This window comes from Parasteatoda tepidariorum, chromosome 2, assembly GCF_982258835.1.
Source record: "Parasteatoda tepidariorum strain Cologne lab strain chromosome 2, Ptep-v5.0, whole genome shotgun sequence".
Classification (NCBI taxonomy): domain Eukaryota; kingdom Metazoa; phylum Arthropoda; class Arachnida; order Araneae; family Theridiidae; genus Parasteatoda; species Parasteatoda tepidariorum.
The window spans coordinates 64082520-64105079 of record NC_141756.1 but is presented as its reverse complement, the minus strand read 5'-3'; the positions used below and the strand labels follow the sequence as shown (position 1 = coordinate 64105079).

General features: G+C 26.5%; 2 protein-coding genes across 3 annotated transcripts in view; one reads left to right on the top strand and one right to left on the bottom strand.

The window, feature by feature from the left end:
- Snr1 (SWI/SNF related, matrix associated, actin dependent regulator of chromatin, subfamily b, member 1) overlaps window positions 1-21350 on the bottom strand; it is a 37553-nt gene extending 16203 nt beyond the window's left edge. Inside the window, exons 1-5 of one of the 2 annotated variants that reach the window (XM_016054738.5) lie at window positions 20977-21253; window positions 19420-19525; window positions 12698-12799; window positions 6261-6387; window positions 4731-4865 (exon numbers count right to left, since the gene is read on the bottom strand). In XM_016054738.5, coding sequence (XP_015910224.1) covers window positions 4731-4865; window positions 6261-6387; window positions 12698-12799; window positions 19420-19525; window positions 20977-21057 — 551 coding nt within the window. In that variant the 5' untranslated portion in view covers window positions 21058-21253. Of the gene's footprint in view, window positions 1-4730; window positions 4866-6260; window positions 6388-12697; window positions 12800-19419; window positions 19526-20976 lie in introns of both variants that reach the window. The other variant, XM_016054744.5, reaches the window with a different exon arrangement.
- Window positions 21351-21396: 46 nt separating this feature from the next.
- Window positions 21397-22352, top strand: LOC147815812 (AP-5 complex subunit sigma-1-like). Its single transcript, XM_087157430.1, has one exon. It carries the CDS (start codon window positions 21497-21499, stop codon window positions 22010-22012), a length of 516 nt encoding a protein of 171 aa, XP_087013556.1. The 5' UTR covers window positions 21397-21496; the 3' UTR covers window positions 22013-22352.
- Window positions 22353-22560: the final 208 nt, after the last annotated feature.

Genomic DNA, 22560 nt, shown 5'->3' with positions numbered 1-22560 from the left:
CGTTATGTATCCTTTCAATTATTTATATTTTATGTTTACAACATTTAATTGAATTTAAAATTTTTGTATGACAAATTGATAGAGCATTTGACTTAAAATTTTTTTTAGAAGTTAAAAATATAATAGAAAATATTTAATTTTATTTAATTACAACCTGAAATTTTGTAATTTATCCAGTTATTTGATTTTATTATTAGCCTTTTGGTGATGTTTATACAGTTGAAGAATTAATTGAAAATTGAGTTATTGTTGAATTAACTTAAGTTCTGAAACGAATATACTTTCACAGGATTTGAATAATTTAGTTTATATTTTTATTTCAGTGATAAGGATTTAATTAATTAATATACAAAAGAAGTGATGTGTAAAATCAAATTTTTCCATATTTTATTTTCTATATAAAAAAAAAAAAATCGAGTGTTTTATATTTTATTCGAGTGTTGCATTTTTTAAAAATGAACATTAACGATGTTTTCAGTGATTTTAGGGAAATTTTATTTGTTCTTAGCAATAACATTTAAGAGTTTTTATTGTCCACATTTATTATTCTATAAAATGATATTTGAGTTATGATTTTAAATTGCCGATAACTCGTGAATTAAACTATTTTAATGTCTGAACTGAACGATGTAAATATACTTTGGTATTCAAGAAATTTATTTTTGGTAAATTACAAGGAATGTTCTCAGACTTTCTTGCGTTCTGTTTTTATGGTGTTATGGGAGCTTTAGTGTTTCTGCATCTGATTTTACCAGTAAGCAAACTTTGTTAATTTGAAAAATATCTTCAACTCTTGTATTCATATAACAGACAATTTCTTCAAAGCAAAACAAGAAATGATTATAGTGTTGGTTAGGTGTAATTTGCATGTGAAGTTTCTTTAGGTATCTTGTATTTACAGATCGTTGGGTGTTTTTGACATTCTACTTATGTATAAATTTATTTTCAAAGATTAATTTCTGCAATCAAATTTTGCTATCTAATTAAGAACAACAGAACGTAAAATATTCATATCATATATTGGTTCATAAAAAAAAAAGAATTTCAATTTTATATGATTTAATTAGTCGTTTTAACATTATTTATGTTACCGTTAATATTTTGGGTTGATCATTATCAAGAATTGCAATATTATAATAAATAGAAATTGATTTTATACTGTTTACCATAAATTGATATACTATATATTTCAAGTGCATTTTTAAAATTATTGTTGTTTATTTACAAATGTTATTAAAACAAAACCAGAAATGTATTTTAAATAATACTGATAATAATAATGATATATTTTATAAACCCTTATGCACACTTAAATTTTACAATTTAAATTAGCTTCAAGCTAGTTAAGTTATTTTGAAGTAATCATAAATATCAATAATTAACTCTCTATTTTTTTTGAAATGTTGAAAATTTCAAATAAGATAACAATCCTTAAATAAGGAATATTGACATCTACACAAAATCACAATAGGGAATAACGTGTTATTAAAATGTATTATAAGGATTAAGCTATCCCAAAGTGATTCTTAATCAGTACTTATAGTAGTGTAACATAATTTCACCCAGATTTTTTTAAGAATTATGAAGTAAAATAATAAACACACAATTACACACTTTTGTTATTTTATGAAACCATATTAATCTGATATTCCAATCCTTTAGAAGTTAGGTTGGTATGAGTGTTTGCAAATTTGAAAAATTAAAGATTTCAGCCTCTATATTTTTTTTCTTTAATTAAAAATTTCATTAACTGTCTCATTGTTGCTGTTGTTTTGCATGGAGGCATCTGTGCAGAATGATTTATGGTGATTTTCTTTACTAGGGCCCAGGTAATTAAAACTCATTAAGTGACATAGAGATATTTTTATTATAAAATAAACAGTAATAAAAAAAAATTAATCTAATTTATTTTTTTTTAAATTTTACAATAGCTATTATATTGAGCAAAAATAGTTTTTCTCTTAAGAAAGTAAGCTATTTTATTCAATGCAAGTGCATATTCAATAGGGTTAATCCAAATAGTTACTCATGAATATTTTGTTTAATCAAAACATAAATAAATTGTGAAACTTCATTATATATATATAAAAAAAAAAAGAAATTCTATTGATTTGAGCAATGCAATTGTCAAATATTTTTTTAATATTCGAATTTCTATTCATTAAGTGTTTAACTGAGCTAAAAATAAATTCATGAAATTCAAAATGAGAATAATTGAGCATTTATATATAATATGACAATATTTTCCTTCATTAAAATGAAGTGAATTTTTATAGATGCAGTGAAAATAAAATTAAAAAAAAAACTTTTATCTTATTGAATATAATATACAGCCATGATAGTATAAATGATAATACAATGCATCATGTATGCAAAAATTCAGGTTAGAATCCTGATCACCTGCTATATTAGTTAGTTCAAAGGTTTAAAAAAAAAATGTTAAATAAAAATATATATATATGCTGCATTTTTAGATGATTTTACCTCTTGAAATATAAGAGATGATAATTTTGCCTCTTGAAATATAAGAGATGATAATTTTGCCCCTTATGAAAAAGGGATGACTAAACCTAGGTAAATAAAATAACAGTCTGATCAACTGTTTATTTAGAGCTAAAATAAAAGCTCATATTTTTTTTTGAATGATATGCTCTGCTCAGTATGTTTTTAATAATAAACTAAAGAATTTTTATTGACACTTTTAATTATTTGAATATTTGATAGTTATAAACATTTAATTAACTTATAATAAGAAATATAGAATATAATATGATAAATTGCACTTACATGTTTAAATATTTTGAATTATATAGGTATATCAATGTGGAAAAGTAATAATAACAATGAGAAAAATATTTGGTAAATGAAATGATTTTGTAAATTATGTTGTTTGTTACTGATAAAGTTTTCTCAAATTCGAGAGAAATTAGAATATCCTGTCCAGGTGATGACAATGCTCAGCTAATTTTGCATCAACATATGATTTAATAACATGAATATTTAAAATATATTTTTGAAGTATAACTGAATGATGTCTAAAAAAATTTTTTTTGAATAATAATTTTGCTTTGATATTTTACTATACATAAGTGTATATTATAAGTTCCAAGGATATATTATGTTTCTGTGCATAACATTATTTTGTGACATGGGGGAGATCCATTAATTAAAAAAAAAAAAAAAACAAATATGTATATATACTATATATACATATTTTTTCTGTGTTCAGCGGGGATATATGTGATGCCACAATTGGCATACACATATTTATTTTCTATCTTTTAAAATATCTTTCATTACTTAAGCTGATCTTTTATTAATAGAATTACATTTAAAAATAAATCAAAAACTTAATCTTTTAAATGAACATAAAATATTTATTTCTTCTCTTCTAGATTAATGTAACGGATACTTTTTTATTTCATTACTAATGCAGACTTATATATTCACTGTCGCCTTTAATCGAAAACAAAAATCTATTTATAACTTTTTATTCTAATTTTCCAACGGCTAAATGTTTCGGTTGCATGGCTGTAATAATTCACATAAATTTGTTGGCGACTCGTGATCGCCAAGGTGGTCTTTTAAACCCATGTTGATATGCTTGTTGGCTTTGTTTTGGCTATGATATACTGTGATAAATCGCCAATTTTGGATCTCCATCCCATGCTTCTCCTGTGTCCGATCGGAACAAATTACACGTACTTTTTAATTTGGCTTTTGATTAGGCAGGTCGTGGGGATTTGTCTCCCACGGCCTGTCCTTATTAATATTATTATACAAAATTGATTCAACTGAAATTCTTATGAATGATATTTAGTTTTGTATCTCGAGCTCTGCAAATACTATTAATAAATAAAAGCTTTTTATTAAATATGATCCGGTTCAACTATTATTTTCATCACCCTTCTGTTTTCAACATCAATCTTCAACTGGCCCACTATACCAATACACCCTCCAACCTCACCTGCCTATCATCATCACCAATATAAATGGCACTCCGAATATTCCATCTTTCCGTCTTCATAAAATTGGTACCCAGATTACAAATCCTATCACCATACTTATAATATGCCATATTTTTAAAGAGCTTAAACATTTTTTCTTTCATACTAATTTTAATCAGATCAGACACAGCAATATAAATAAATCATACATACAATTGAAAGCTAATGGAAATTTAATGGTTAGTTTAGGTTAAGGGTCTTCAGCATTTTGCACCAGAAAGCCACAGTAGTAAATTTGAAAAGCCTGTGGGTTACACAACTGCGAGATAATATAATTTAGCTAAAGAAATTTTTAAGTAGGAAGGAGATGATTTTAACATATAAAATAGGATGATAGAGATATTTTACTACAGCGAGAAAAAAAAAAACAGTATAAAAAGGTTGATGATCATTTTAAGCTAAATGTGTAGTTTGACAATATTTCTACTTAGTTAAAGCAACAATATCCTCCGAAATAGTTGTAGTTAGTATTAGTAAAGTATACACCAAATACTGAACTGCTAAATGCGTTCCTGTGTTTGATTATGTGTTCTCTGATCCAAAAAGTTTTATTAATTCTCTCACAACAATTAACAGTCGATAATTTGGATTATCATTAAAACGGATTGTCGTGATTTGGCAGGCTACCAAGGTATCTTCAGAGGGTCACACAAGGCCCCAGTTTATATGAAATACCTTATTATGAACAACAGTGTAAAATAGAGTATTAATTTTAATACTTACAGTAATGGGAAAGTTCTAACTTTCTTGTGACTTATTCTATTTCTGTTTACAGGAGTAGAACATGGTACAGCATCTAAATGATGAGAACTATTTGGAACTGTGGGCATCCAAGTATTTCTCTTAGCTTTAGTTTCCCTGCAAGAGTTTTAGAGTTTAGTTTCCCAACACACTAAATAATGAAATTAATTGAATAATAAATCAATTAAACAAAAAGAAAGCTCTTCCATTGATGTTCAAATATAAGTTCTGTAAAAATGAATTAAATCTGCTGTCATTGGAACGTAGCATGAAATGATTCACTTAAAAATGAACTTTTTCACAATACTTTTTAAGAGAAGGGTAAAAACACTTTGATTAAATGATTGAAGGCATTGAAATTCAGCTAACAGGTCATAGTTTTGTCTTGATCAATCAGTACAGTGTGCTTTAATTATAAATGGCAACTAGTATTTAAAGAGAAACATTACGATTTTATCATATTACTTATTCAACTCATCTTAAAGTAGGCACGTTAGATATATTTTTTCTACATATATGCCTTTGACATTTTATTAATTATGATATATCAATTCTTTTAAGAGTAGAAAATCTAAATAACTTTGCCCCCATTTTTCAAAACAGCATGAATTAGGACCGTTTTGACCCTTGCATTAATGATTATGGTTTGTAACAACTTATCAAAATAACTAATCTAGTTTCTAAAATAACTAATTTGTTCTAAAATGACTAATGTTTAATGTTCACAAAAAAAAAGATAAAAGGGGAATTAAAAAGACAAAAAAAAAAAAAAAAAAAACAATCCACAAATTATTTAGACTGGGCAAGGTTAATGCGTTTCAGAAGGTTAAACTCCTGTAATATGAATATAACCTGTAAAATGTATAATTGAAAGCATCTATAACTAATTTAAAACACTGTTTATTTTTATTTTTTGAAATCTGTCAAGTACTAGTTTAAAAGTATGCAGGAGAAACTTTTAAAATTTCTTTTTAATCTTCCTACAAGCATTTATTACACATTAGTTCACTTTTATCTATGAACATTTAAATCAGTATTGGCGGCTTATCTACAAAACAAACTAGTTTTTTTTCTGCATAATATAGGAGGAGTAAAATCCTATAAAGAAAATTTTAGATGAATTGTAAAATTTAGAAAATTAAAACAGCAATTATGATAATATTTTAAATAATGATGAATGCATTTTAATTTTAATTTGAACAGTAATTTTAGGTCGCATGTAAAGTGCCTAATATTTTTGAAATAGTTTCAAAATTATTAGCAATGCTATTGAAAAAGTTGGTGTTAAAATAGCATGATCATTTTCTAAGACTATTTAAGGCTAAATTTTCAAATGAAGTTTCAGTCTATTTTTTTTCCTTCAGGAATAGTTAGAAAATCATCATAGGTATGATGTTATACATATCTTAAGATTTATAGACCAAAAAATATAACTTTTCAAACATTGTTGACTAAATATATTTTAGAAAAATTAGACAAATCAGAAAAATCTTCATAAAAAAAACTATTTACCGTGATGCAGGTGGCTCAGTACTGATAGAAACTGCACGATACTTTTCATCTTTTCCATCAAAAATCTCATCTACCTCTGTTGCCCGAAGTAAAGTAATATTGGTAGCAAGACTGTGTGGTCCCAACCCTTAAATTGAAACAAACAATTAAATGCTTTATGAAAATAAAAAGCTGTAAAATAGCAGTATAAAAATACAAATTATAAAATTGAAAGAAGAGTCTAATGATACAAGAGCTGGAATGAGCTACACTGTACCGAACAAACAAGATTTGTAATTCTAGGTAAACTAGTAAAAAAAATTTCAATCTAAGATTGCCAAAAAGGAAAAGTGAAGAGTATAAAAACATCCCACTAATCTAGAAAACTTTTTTCTCAATTTAATTTCTTCTTTAAAATAAAATCTAACAATTATTAAAAAAGACTTTTTCAGAAAATTTTATATTTTTAGTTAATATAGGTAGATTAAAACAAACTGATATCCAAAACTTTTAATTTCAAAAATAGTATTTTATCTTAAATTTTTTTATCAAGAAGTGATATTAAAAATTTAATAATCATAAAGGCATGTTTTCCACAAAACTAATTTTGGCTGTTATTTGAAGGTATGTAAATGCTCAAGATTATTAAATTGTAGAGATTAAATGCTAAAAAATATATTGGAAGTAAAATTATTAGTCAAAGAGTGCAATTGTAATAATATACATTTATTCATAAAACTGGATAGATTTGATAGCAAAACAAAATTTCTAAAATTTACAATTCAGAAAATTCTTACCACCAAAAGTATTACTTCAGAAGAGGAATAAAATATATTTAATGAAATTGTAAAAGAGTAAATAGTAAAATTTCCCCCCCCCCTTTTCAACTTTGAACTGTAACTTAAATTTCTATGAATTAATAATAAGTTAAATATAAAATAAAAAACTAAGTACAAAGGGAAAAATTCTATGACTGATTAATTTCTCCTTCTCTCTCTTTTTAATATGAGTTTTTGTTTGCTAATGCTTAAAAATAAATGAATAAAAGAAAAGGCAAGCTGGAAAACACATATGTATTACTTGGAAGAATTTCAAAAATATTTTAGGAAAAAAAAAAAGAGAGCAAAAATACAATTCTTAATTAGCTGGGATGTTTAGAAATATTTTGGCCCAGAGTAGCAAATATTTGTGCAAGTTTTAGATCATAAAAAAGTAGAATTAATATACAACAGGACATTAATAAGTTAAATAGTACAAAAGATGTAGAAGGGATATAAATTTTAATGTTATTTTACGTTTAATGGCAACCGGTGATGCAGGAGGAAAGAGAATCTTAAATGACTCAGGGGCAGCAGGATAAATATAATACAGAAGGAAGGGTTAAAAAGAAATCGGTCTTCTCGCACTTCATTCTTGGGAGGGGGGTGATTCCAAATAATACAATCTTGGTTTGATATTCTATTGTACCCAGATATATTTTACATAACTGTTTTTTGTTCAATTTAACTTATTTGCAAATCAATTAACTTATTTATGGTTTAAGTAAGAAACATTGTAATCTATAAGCTTTTTGATGTTTGGCCATGAAAGTTTTATGAGATTCCATCACCAAGAAATAAAAGCAACATGTCAAACAAATTTTGGTTAATAAATATCAAAAAAAATAGTGCTTAGTATATAAAGGGTGAATAATGTGCTATGAGTGAGAAACAAAGAAAAGACAACACAGAGAAATATTTTATTTGAAACAAACAACAGAATAGATGGAACATTAATACAGAGGCATTTACAGTTCACATAGAAAAATAAGCAAAGAGTGCTCTATTGTTATTATATATATAAGAGAGACAATTCAACATTTAACAGAAAAGAAAATTAATAAGTCCAGTATAAAGATGCAAAACAAGTTACAAATACAGTTTGAAATCACATATTTAATTCCATATTAAATATAAATTACTACAATAGTTTCCTTATCATTAGCTTAAGATAAAAACTAGAATTATTTGTAAAATATTCAAATATTAATTTACGAAATAAACCTCTTTTATAGTAACATATTATTCTAGTGGTTTTATTTATTAGCATGGTATAAAACAAACATTATAAATGGATAGTAAAAATGGTTTACCCAAGTTAAAATATATATTTAAGTGTTGCTTATTATTGAATAAAATTTCTTACCCGGAAATTTCTCAGATTTTAAAAACAATTGGCAGAGTGTGAAAACCAGGAAAAAATTAAAAATAAAATATCTGAGAAAGATTATTTTATTATCCTAGAAATAGACGGTCATAATGGTAATGAGAATATAAACTATTTAGATGTAACTAAATATAAACTAAAGGTAAAGTGGAAAACTTCTTAGGAGAGTTTCAGGTATATTATATATACGTATAGGATTATAAATATGCTTATGCATTTTAATTCAACAGAGCAGAAAATAAAGAACAAAATTTTAAACCAAAACTGTAATAAAAAATAGCATGAAATTCAATTAATTATAAAACTAGCACTTATTGTGTTTGTTACGTAAATAATGAACTGTAAATGTAAAATATTTGGGATTTACATTTCAAACACTAATATAAAAAGTTATATTTTTGACAATAACAAAAAAAACTATCTTTTAGTAACTACAAATAGCGAAAGAGAAAGTTAAGAATAAAACTAATTTTAACAATGAAAAATTTGCTCTGTTAAAATTAAAACAAATAAAAAATAAATAAATACATATCTTAAAAGAATAAAATAGAAAATTTCCTTATTCTAAGTATAATTAAAACTATCCAGTAAACAAAAGAGTAAATTAAAATCTTAACCTTTATAATTATAATTATTGTTAAATATCCCTAAATTCAGTAGATTGATTATCATATGTAAAATTTAAAAAACTTTAAATTAAATGGAAATACAGTAGATATAGCACAAATACATTGTGATTTTACCTTATGCACAATCATATACCTGATCATTACAATGGTAGAAGAGTTTTAAATGCAAGAAAATAGCGAACTTAAGAGTAAAGCCAGAAAAAAATGTATGCTCAAATTTTCGGTTACTTCCAGATTTAAATGTAGTAAAAAAGCATAATACTAAATTTTGTTTGTTACATGTCGATATTGTTTGTTACGTTTTGCAAAAAATGTTAAAACTACTTGAAGTTTAAATTTATATATTTAACATAGGTAGGCCCCAAAATACACTCAATAATATTAGTAAACTGTTACTGACTTTTTTTTAAAATTAACTACGATAGACATTAAATAATAACTAGCATTCCCTAAATAAAATAAAAAGAAGAAAATTCACGAATTTGAATGTGATCACAAAATATCATTATCAAGTATATTAATAGCTTAAGAAAAGGATAAAGCATCAATGCTGATTTAAATGTAATACTATTATCAAAAACTATTGACAACAGTAACGTACAGTGCACAAAATAAAAAACGGACCACCCTGACGTCAAACATATTGATTAATTACAGAAGGCAATATTTCAAGTTACAGAATCAGACACAAAAACGTAGGTACTTTCTCTTAATAAACATAGCTTTTTTTCTTCAATGAATTCGGATTTCTGACCCCAAAATATTGGGGATAGCTGCAACCTGGGAAATATGGTCGCCATAGTTTAGTCAGCAAGCCAAAGTTTGAACCCCTTATTGTTAAGTTTACTTTTAGCATATTTTGCCATATCTCAAGAATTGTTTAAGCGAATTGAAAATTTTTTGCACATTACTATAAAATTTGTTTGTCTACAGATAATTCCATACAAAAAACAAACTTTAGAAATTACGTAGTATTTTTATTATTCCATTTAATAATAGTCGAAAAAATTTTGAAATGGAAGGTGTTCTATTTTTTATAACATTTTAATAATTTTACATGGCAAAATACAAGATTTGAGCGAAATCGTTCGGATAGTTAATGAGAAATCAAATTTTTAAAATGTTGTATATTTAAAACTCAGAGCTATGCAAGCGATTTTGCCCAAATTTTGTATTTTACAATGAACAATCACTTACTTGAAGATGACGTAAAAAATCGTATACCGTACAATTCAAATTTTTTTCGACATTATTAAATAAAATAATAAAAAATAATAAATGTTTAATAAAATTTATTTTTTACACGGAATTATCTTTGGATAAACGAATTAAATAATTTTATGTGAAATTTTTTCAATTTGCTTGAAAGGTTCTCAAGATATGGCGAAATACGCAAAAAATTTAAATTAACATTAAAGGGTTCAAACTTTAGATCACTCTCCTGACCAAACCATGGGGTCCACACTTCCCAGATTGCAGCTACCAATATTTTTTGGGTCAGAAATCCGAATTTGATGAAAAAAAGGTATGTTTAGTCAGAGAAAATGCATTTATATGTCTGATTTCATAACTTAATATATCGTCTGCACTAATTAATTAGTATATTTGAAGTCACCCCCACGAACCATGAAGATTGAGTCCTAGAACGTGAAGTTCCAGTCATTAGATCAAAAGTTATTCAAGGTAGTCCTTCTTCGGAGCACTGTACTTTAATCAGCAGGATAAAACAAAATTATAGTTGTTACCGAGCCCGCCTGACAGAGTGCATTAAAAATTAAAGCATGAAAATTTTAAAATTTGTTTAACAAATGGCAACAGAACAAGAGTAAATAGAATTAAATAATTACTATTGGTTGGTTCACTCTCAGAAGGTACAGTCTAAGTCCTGAACATTTTAATCAGAACTGTACATTTCCACAGTTAAATATTGAATGCTCAGACAATAGTCTGTCACTCGTGAAAACAATATTCAATTGATGTACAATAATTTATAATCAACAGAATTTAACACTCAGATTAATAGTAATTATTTTATTCTAGTCAATATGAAGTATACACACAATACAAAAAAATTTAAGCTACCAACTCTATTATTGACATTGATGCCTTACAACTTGCAACAGAAATATTACGCGAGGGCACTAATTTTGATTTATTGTTATTGGCCACTACAAACAGGTTTGAAAATTTTAAAACTTTAAGAGTTTGCTACAACATCTGCTTAAAATATAGCTCATTCAGAATGCACTACAGATTTGTTTGTTTCTCTAGGAAAATTGCTTTTTCCCTGCAAAAGAAAATATATTCTTATTTCATTCTTAAATATTAAAATTTATGTCATAAATTAAAGTTAGCATTTTGCAAACTATTTACACTTAAATTTAAAAATACTTTTATAACTAAAAATTTTGTGCAAACAAGTGATTAAAGTAGTTAAATTTTTAATGATTTACCATCATTACTAAATAATCATATTTTACTTTTATGCATTATCTTCTATTCAAATGCAATATTTCTTGCCTTACTTTATGCAATAGGTACAACAAGGAATTTCCACAATTAATAAAATTGGAGAGAACTTTTTTAAACATGACAATTGATAAAATGCAGTAGTCACAATGGATACACGTTATATAATATATTTGCAACTTTCAGTTAGCTTGAAAACTGAGCAAAGATTGGCAAATAAAAAAACTGCAAGTGAAAAACTAAGTTTAACAAATCATGCAATTAGCATACAGCTATCAAGCAAAAATAAAATTCACTTTAAGAAATTAAAACCTGAACTCAGTAAAAGATTAGAAGGGCAAAATAAAGAATATTATTATTCATATGCAAGCAAAAAATAAAAAGAATCATATGTAACTATATCACTTAAAAGAATAATCTACAATTTTCCAAATGTACTTAACATTTATTCCTTAATAAAGGTGCACAACCTGCAGTTTGTGGGCCAGATGTGGCCTGCCAACTGTTGTGCAAGTTGCCCTTTACTCAAAAAGGTTGTGTACCCCCACCTTTAATAGATAATCATAAAAGTTTTTGATAAATAATACTTATTACCTAACTTATATTCTTAGAATTTAAATAATGAATCAAATGCAACAGTTCGACGAATGCGAAATTTTTGTTTCGGGATTTAATTTTTTAATTCATAATCTAGAAGAGAGAAAATCTAAGAATAAATTTATCTCTTGAATACCTTATAAACAGTCCTGTGATTTACAGTGAAAATTAAACTGAAAAAAAAAATTATTAATAAAAAAAATGACCAAGAAGTTAGGAAGTCTTTCGTTCCGAAGAGCTGCAGTTTTTGAAGTCTAGAGGAATCACTCTGTATCTAAAACTTCAAATACATTTTCAATTCTAAAATATTATAAATGATTAATTTTTTCCCTCAAATCCTCATCTGGAAAAGGTTGTGCACCCCTACTAAATTCAACAAATGTAGCATTATATAGTGAAATATTATGGATTAAGTGACAGAGAAAAGAAGCATAGATATATTGTTTATATATGGTTACAGTAGTTTTTTTTAAAAAAAAAATGTATTTTCTGATGGAATCTGCCACGTAACTACAAGGGTATTAAAAAAAAATCCAATGTCACAGGGAATAATTTTACCTTTGACATCTGTTGATAAATTAGGGTCATCAAGGTTAGTTGTTCCAGCTTTCTTAAGTAGTCTGTTTTTCGCATCAATTCCCATTGTTCTTGCCTGTAAACCTACAATTAAAGATTTAGAAATTGTTGGGGTAAGTGGTCATCACTCTTTGACTGAAAACCTCTCTTTTGTAAATAAAAAATAAGGCTATTTACTTCTTTATGGTTATTATTATTTTTGTACTTTCAAAAGTTTGCTATCAGTTCAATTTAAAATCAGTTAAGTTATATTTCTAGTTTTTGTGACATAATAAAAAGCACATGGGCATGGTAATTAACTGATACTTTTGTACTCTGCTTTAACAAAGTATTACCATGAACATAATTTTTCAGGCCAAAATATTTAAATAGAGATGAGCATTTAAATTAAATTAAAAATCCAGTCTTAAGTGATAGAAACTTTTTTTCTTTTTCCTTGGAAAATAATAAATAATTTTGTCACAAAGCCTTCAAATAACGTTAAAGCGTTCAAAATAACGTTCAAAAGTTATTTTCATATAACGTCCAATTAACTAAGAAACTTGCTCACACATTTATATACATTTTTGATTCCTTAAACAGCAATAAATTAAAAATATATAAAATATTTACGCATTATTCTCTGTCACTTTCAATAGTAAAAATTCTAATTATTTCTAATAGGAGGAGACTTAATCTATTTCCCACCCTCCAGTCTTCTTACTTTGTTTCTTTGAAATAAGAGGCAAAAAATAAATAATTTACTAATGCTAATTTAAATTAAAAGATTATAAATAGGAAAAAAAGGAAACAACAATGGCTATTTTGCAATAAAATGCAGTGCATAACAGAGAAAACACAAATCATAAACCATGCAATTTGCATAAGCATTTCTATAAAGTAAAAATCGTAGATGCTTACCTAATTATGTAGCAGATTGTAGTAGCCTGTACATATCCTCTGTTTTTTTTAGAAACATTTAATTTTTTTTTACAATGAGCACATATCTCTTTAGCTAGTAAGAACAATGAAGAATTGCTTTCTTTAATTTAAAAAGCGCAATATACACTCAGGAATTATTAGTGATTGTCGCATATGAAAAAAAAACAACAACTGACAGATGGATATTAGAAATAAACCAAATAAAAAAAGGCTTGACGAATTATAAGAATACTATGCCCTAAAGCAGAAAGTGTTCTTATCTATGATGTACGTAACAAAATCAATTTATGTTTCAAGGGATTAATGGCAATATTAAAGTCTGCACACCAAGTTAGGAGATCTCAATCGACATCAGCATTTCTTAGATTAAGACAAAATTTTGTAAGGAATGTCAAATAAGCTTGATACTTATTTTAGGGATAGGATACATTTTGACTACACAAACATGATCACAAATCTGACTGAGCAATGTCATTCTCTTTTTATTTCATTATGTATCTAGACATATTTTAATTTCAAATATTTTTTTCCCCTTTTCTTAGAAAATAAAATTATTTTACATTTAAATAAATAATAATAAAACTAGTGAGAGTTGTTTATTTCTTATTGCAGAATATCTTTAACTATAAAAACTAGAACATTAGATCTGTTTCAAACATTAGATATATCTATGTTTCTGGGGTTCAGGTAATTACAGGAGTTGAAATAGACAGTTATAAAAATTTATTTCGTAATGTAGGTGTTTAGTCAAACTTTTAAATGTTTTTTTTAAAAATCCTTTGTAAGGGAAGTTATATAGGCAACAAGTCTTCTGGCAGCTCAATAAAAATATGCCTTGCTATTAAACTTGTCAGGAAAACGGTTAAAAAACAAAAGCGCTGGGCTGTTTGTCAAATGAATAAAGTTCATAAAAGCTCCCGAAGTAGTTAGAAGCATTGACCGTTCCAATATGACATAAGTGTACCTTGAGAAAGTCACGTTGGGTGTACAGTCTAAAACTGGTAGTGAAAACGCAAAAAAGAGTGGATAGAGTAACAATCAGTTCCAGGTCTTATCCCTTCAAACTACAGCACGGAGAGTATTTTGAAATTTATTATTTATTATATAACAGATTTGATGGTGACAGAGTAAAGTCTGGCTGCTGTAAATTGCCTTTACTTTTTACAAGATTATCTGCTTTTTCATTTCCTGAGATATTACAGTGGTTGGAACCATTGAAGAATAATTTTCTAACAGGTAGAAATTACTTGATTAAAAAGCATTTCACAGTCTTCCACAAGGTAACACAGTTATTAAATGAGAAATAATGGCCAAAATTGTAGACTAGGAGTCAATAAAAATAACTTCAAGCTGTGTGCTCAAATTCAGAAGATTGAGTATGGTACGTTTCATGGCCCCAATCTCAGCATCAAAGTTTGTGGCATTAGAGCTCACAGGAAAAGATTTGTCAAACAATTCCTCAAAATATAGGCCAGCCCCAGTTGAGCTTCCTGTTGCAGAACCATCTGAGTAAGTATGGCACCATTCATTTCTTAGGTAATTTGTCAAGATGATCTCCGAAGAATGGGACATGAGGATCTCAGGGATAGCATCAGATTCCTTTTCTGAAGAAACTTTTAAGATAAGACGTCAAACGAGTATTCTCTTTTGTATGAGTACTCTCTACCGCGTGTACGATTGAGCTTTTGAATTTTCATTTATTTAATTTATACATACTATTCTCGGTAGCATTATAGTACTTTAATAATAGTCCGCAATTGCTCCTTGGGCTCAGCATTTTATTGAGCTCTTTGCTTAAGGACAGCATATAGCAAGATTTTAATCAAAAATATGGGTATCAGAAGAATGTTTGAAGTAAATTGCGACATGTTTAGCATAATTCAAATACATAATAGCTTTTTTTTAAGGTGTATGCTTCAATACTAACTATTTCAATGTAACTGCAATGTAAAAATACCAATTAGGATACAATCAAAATTAATACTCAAATCTTAGTGTATATCAATACTTCTTATACCATTAAAAAGATTATGCTGTTTACTTAGATTAAATTGTTTGATAAAGTAAAATTTAACAAAATTTAAGAGTTTGAAAGTAATTAGAGCTATAAAAAACGTAGGTTATGATCAATGTATTTAGTGAAAATACAACATGTTCAACTCTAATAAGCTTTGAATTTGTAAGATTGTAAGCCGTAATTATTTACATTTAACAAGGTTCTCTAGGAAGAAAAAAAAATCTGGTGACTGGCATTAGCGTAAATTTCTGATTGATATTATAAAAAGTAATTTTAAAATCGCGAAGATTAGTTAACAAAAGTGAAAAATAGTTAACTTAGAAATATCTTTTTTAGAAAATTTCTTTTTACATTTTGATTAAATATGACTGAGAGTGGAGATTTCGTTACAAATTCAGATTTGTAGCAAAAGAATTAATAAATCATTGAGATACATTTGCCTTTCATTATTTTATTTGGTTGAAATAAAATCTATTCAATACTTTAAATATGACATTAGCTCACTTGAATTTTAAATCATGCTTTTGAGTCTTTATTGTATCGTCCACAGCTCAGGTTGATTTCATCGAAAATATAGGCAGTGTTTTGATCTTTTTTGGTAATTATTGCTATGAATTTTAATTCGGTTTTTAAAATTCTAAGGTCTTTGATTACTCCGTTATTACTATTGATATTCTTATGATTTTTTTTCGCGAGTCATGCATTAGAATATTTACTTTTTGATGCAACAATTCTATCGTTTTTTTCAATTTTTTGGCAGTCATTGCTAATGATTTCCTCAAAGTTCTTAAAATAATATATTTTTAATATGAGTACGATATTATGAGTAATGAAAAGCAAATCTCTAAATGAAACACTCATTTGAGTAACCCTTTTTCAGGACTAATGAATTGCGTGATTTCGCCACTGATCTTTTTTCGGTAGTTACTGCCATGATTGCCATCACCCTTTCAGTTTCTTATTATTATTGTGATGAGGATTTACAAAAGGCGAAAAAGGAAATGATTGGTAAGTTACACCACTGTCAAAACAGGATAATATCAACCATAACATTAGAATATGTATTCCTTTATTTTTAAAAAAAAATTATATTTATTATTAAAAAAAAATACAGTTTTATTAATTATTTTATTTGTCATAAAAGCTTTTTTCTTTTTTTGTAAACACTATATATATATATATATATATATATATATATATATATATATTGCACAAAAAAATATTTTAAGATTTCTCCTTGCTTTTAAGATCTGTCACGGAAATAATAATTTGGATTTCGTATTAATTATGAGTACCACGAGTAATTTTATATACAATATATTATGAATAGCGTAAAATAAAAACAAATATAAGAAGAAAAATTGAAATTGTAAAACTTTGCATAAAAGAGAAACTCGAGCTTTCATAACTTTCATGGACCAAACATTCAAAAATACAACTTCTAAAATGAATAATTTATGTAATTTTTACTGGATCTACGAGATCATAAGCAGACACTCCAGCTTAATAAACTATTGTCAAAACATACAATTTTAATGAAATTTATTTTAAAGACTAATTAAAATCATTTAGTCAAGAATATAAAAAGCTTTATTAACTAGAATAAGGTTAAATCATCATTAAAAAAGTTAAAAATAATTCAGTGCAATTTTATGAGGTAAGAATATTAGTATATAGCTAGTCTGATCAGAATCTCAAATTTCTATTTTTAGATTATTACAGATAGAATTTAATAACAATTGATTATAAAATCTATTATTTCTCAACCAAAATCAAATGATTGAGAATGCCTAACACATATTTGTTGAATAAATGCATGTTCGAAATAATCCTCTAATACAGTAGAGAACCATTTATCCGGTATCCAGAAAACCGGGAAACCAGAAAACCGGGAAAAATTTTGCTCGATTTTCCCGCCATTTTGAACTAGAATGAAAAAAGAGGAAATTGAACTCATCCTTGAAGTTGAAGAGAGGAAAATGTAAGGAAGGGGAAAAAATTTTCCCCCTTTACCCAGAGAAACGTCATTTCCTCCGTGACCTTGAAGGCAGGGAAGAGAGGATTGTTTTATTTTTTCCTTTAGGCCGTCAATCAAACTCAAGGGTGTGGCATGCTGATTTCGTTTTCTGCTTGATTTACGAGGGGGGGGGGGAAATGCATTGCATGCATATCAGTGAGCAGAAAAAGAAAAGAGAAAAATATATTTATTTGACATCGATTAATAAAAATAAAATCTTTTTCTTTTGAATAAATTCTCATTCTTTGGAAGTGCGGTATCAATTGCAAGTTTTTCTTGGTGTGGAATCACATCTGCTGTAATAAAAAATCTTGTTTTTATCAACAAAAAAATAAAATAAAAGGAGAATTGTTTATTAATCTAAACATAGGATTATTTTATGAAGCAGATTGCAGTTTTGTTTTTCTGATTCCACTACGTTTGATTTTTTTTCTTTTCGCGATAAACTTCGCACTCAATAAATTAATTCTTTTTATTCATAAATTTTATCACTAGGTTTTTTTTTTGAATTCCGTTGATCTTGCCTTGTTCCGGGTTTTAATATTTATGCTAGTGCCTTTCTTAACTATCGTTTCGGTTCGATAATTTTCAAGTGTTTTTATTTAGATTAATAAGTTTTCCTTTTATTTTATCGTTTCCTCCCGTATAATTAGGTATGATATATATTGCGTTATTTAATCATTGGTTTTGTTTATATTATTTAATTTAGGAATTGTAATTATTTTTAAAAAATAAATATGAGAATTTTGTATTTTTTAAACTTGATTTTCTTGTCTAAACTTGCAATTTTTTTTTATTCTTTTAAATGTTATATATCTACCATTTTTTTTTTCTTTTTAAAGTTAGGAGTACCTTTCTTTTTTCTTTTACTTTATGCATTACACTTTTTCCTTGTACTTCGGGTTCGATAAAACATCGATTAACGACACGTTTTGGTCGATCCAGAAAACCGGGAAATTCAGATATCCGGGATAGCGATGGTCCCGATCATCCCGGATAATTGGTTCTCTACTGTACATGTTTTAAGATTTGCTACTGAAGATATAAATCTGCATTTTGATAGAAAAGAAAAAGAATTCATTCTTCTAAATTAGTTGCCAATCTTACGACCATCACTGAATAGCAAGCAAAAAACATTTAATCTTGTGAATAACAACCATACTTTTTTAGAAGAGGGGTAAAAGTTCACAAACTAATTACAGTGGGTTTTTAAATATCTCAATCCAAAATGAAATCAATATGTTTCAGTGATTTTTAAAAAACTAAAAAAAAAAAAAAGCAGTCAGTGTCAAATTTTCAAATGAACACCCGTATATCTTTAATGAAATTTTTTAATTATCATGGCAACTAAAAAGGAGAAAAAAAGTTAGATGGTAATGATTAATTATTAAATAAAAAAAAAAGGATCAGTATAACATTTAATGAGCAGGTCTAGGTTAAGGCAAATAGTCATGGCTACTACTCAATTTTTTTTTTACTAAATAAATATTAAAAACTTACATCTGAATGAAAAAGCTTTTTTATTTTTGTAGATTTAAGGTTTTTAATAAATAATTATTGTTAAAGTAATAAATATTGTTAACAATATATAGTTATTGCTTTTAAGTTCTGAGGTTGTACTATCTCTGTTTATTAGAATAAATTTAAATATTCAACACAAATATAACTATTACATACTTCAAATGTTAAATGCATTTCAAAATATATAAATTTTAGTAACAAGAAAATAGGTATCAATAACTAACATACCAAGAGATGCAATTTTTCTTCTTTCATCAACAGTTACTAAACGACGCCATAAAGAAGGATATCGCTTATACAATGAGCCTCTAAACATACGCAAGTAATTTCCAACCTGTGAATACACACTTGTTAATGATATGAAAATTTAAAAATCTATTAATTTAAGAGTATAAAAAGCCTTAATTTTAGTAGAAAACATAATCAAAGATCATTTACTTTAAGAAACAGAAAGGCTTATCCTTAAAAATAAAATTGCAGTCATCGAAATTATGACAAAATAGGTCATAGTTAGTAGCAAAAAATTCATTGGTAATAGCATTTCTTGACATTAGCTTGAATTTTTTAAGGTATATACTAAACATAAATAGTTAAGTTATTAAATCATAATTATAGCTAAATGACAAATAATTAGCAAAATATTTCTTAACATCTTACTTGATGAAATTCATTAATAATGAATAAAAACATTAAATTTTATATTTAAATAAGAATAAATTCAATATATTTTCTTTGATTTTAGAAATAATTGAAAAGTAAATTTTAAAAAGTAAAAGTAATAAATTTTTAATAGGAACTTGTTATCGTGTAAAATTTGAGCTTTTTTTTCTTATACAGTCACCAAAAATTTTCTAGTATTTCGAAAATTGCAACTTGAAAAAAGCATTTCAATAACTATCAAAACATATTTAATTAGTTATTAATGTAGTTTTTTAAGTCATATGAGTTTTTTTTTTTAATGTTTTTATTATTTTGGCATAATGCTGTTTACCCCTCCTTCATATAGTAACTGCATAAAATGTAGTTTATAGATAAAATATATAATTGAATACTTCAGAGTTTGTGTCAACTCTACTTTGAATCTCTTTTAATGATATTTAATCTTCTTATCTTGCTCTGATAGTTTTTGATGTTCATCAGTTTGAAGAATTTAAAATGGCTGTTTTATATGCAAACATGCATTAAAAAATAATGATGTAAAAAATGAATCAACCAAAATAATAATGTAAACAATAAACAAGACCAACTTGAAGCCATCCCAGGGCTAACCTCTACATGTTTTTTTAAATAATTTTTCCGATTTAATAACAATTGACGATTGTAGTTGGCGTTGCAGATCACGACACGGAAATGTCCCTTAATTTCAAAATAAAGAATTCAAATTTTTTATAAATAAAAAACCGCAGCACAGACTTCAGAGCATGATGCATATTTCTAACACTATTTTCACTCCAAGGCTTATTATGAAATGTTGGAAGTATGCAAAAATAACCTAATTAGATTTGAAGTTCTTGTACAACTAATAATTCCAATGATTAGTGGGATACAAGAAAAATGATTAAAACCTATTATAAAAAGAGGTTATTAGTTGATAGACATCACACAGAATAGAGGATACCTCTCATTATAACACTCTCTAGGAAACTTCAGAGCATGTATTTAACTTTAACACACTGATTTATGAAAGTAAAATAAAATAATTTATCTCTTTTAAATCAAAGCTTCATGAAACATATAGCAAAATGTAACCCCAGACGCTAAATTATTTACTCAAAATATATTTACTTCTGATCCGATGTAATAATACTCTCCATTTTCTTCTAATTGAAATGCTATAGGTTTTTCCCCAAACGTTCGCATAGCCATACTTTGAAGTTTTATGAAACAATTTTAAACAATGTAAAAAATTTTAATAGTTGGCCTGTTTTTTATTTATTGCTTTCAATCAAGTAGTAAGCAGACGGTTTATTATTCCGGGAGATGAGAGACGCTTTCATTAAAACAATGTTGCCAAAAATAAAAAATCAAATTTTCGAGCATTTTATTTTTAATTGAAAGGAAAATATGAGCAATTAAAAATTATAAATGGTCAAAATTTTGCAATTTTCTAATCTAATAAGCATTTAGCTGAAAATTTAGATGTGAATTTATTTGTTTGTTTCTTTTTTATGGAATTTATGATAAAGTTTTGGCAATCTTCTAATTATAGTCACATGGTATTTATTTATAACGTTGGTTGTCTGCTTAACCAGTAATAAGAAACTTCAATTTCTTATTCTTAGAATCCTATATAGATGTTTTAAAAATGGTCCATTCTTTTATAATTGCTGAAACTAACTCCCAAGTATTGTTTTCATCTGTTTTTAATTTTTTAGAGGATCCTGATGATCGTGAAAAACAAATTAAATATTTTGCTCAACGAGTTAAAAAGGAGTTTGAGTTTAATACATCTGTATCAAGTAATAACTTCGACGATTTCTCTGAAGCTTATATTGTTGATATTGAAACAAAAGGAATTTTGAATTTAAAACTGAAGAATGTTGAAAAACAGATAGTTTGGCATTCATATTATGGCTGTTTATATATTCTAGTATGTGATCAAACTGATAACCGGATATTAGCAGCCAGTACTTTGTTTTTTCTTATAAAAACGATAAAAGATCTTTTGCCAAAGATAACTTTGTCACATTCCGAGATTGTTCAAAAAGCAGATGTTATATCAGTGGTTGTCAATACTTTTATGCCATGTGGTCAGTTATTATTTATAAATAATCAGGCTGCTCAACAACTTATTAAAGACATTCAGAAAGCAATTAGATAGAAGATAATTTTTTGTATTTATAATTGAAATTTTTTTTTTTACGATTCTCTTTTGCAACTACAGTTGAATATCATTGTACATTATTGTTTTTTGTGATGCAAATTGGAAATCAAATGTATGCCTACAGTTGTTTTCTTTCTTTTTAAAAAAAATTTCTGTGTATAAATAAGGAAATGCTAATTATTCTAAAATATATTGTTTTAAACTACTCTCTCTTTAACCATAAGTGAAATTTTCCTTTGTGAGGAAATTGTGATAAGTCACAAATACCTTCAATTCTGCAAAAAAAGGTATTAAATATTAGTAGAATTTTAATGTAAATAAAATATTTTCCTAAATGTTTTTGGTTCCACCTTTTTTTAATAAATAATTATATGAAGAATTTAGTGAATGAAGCAGTAAGTGACATTTTTAAGAGTACTTATTAATCAAGGAAAATATCATAAAGTGTTCACATCCATATGGGTATGTTTAATGTAACAGAATTGATTTTACTTTCACTTTAATTTTAACACAACTAATCAATATTAGTTTGAGTATGCTTGCAT

Coding starts and splice junctions, on each gene's coding strand:
- LOC147815812 (XM_087157430.1), top strand. CDS start 21,497: ATGGTCCATTCTTTTATAATTGCTGAAACTAACTCCCAAGTATTGTTT.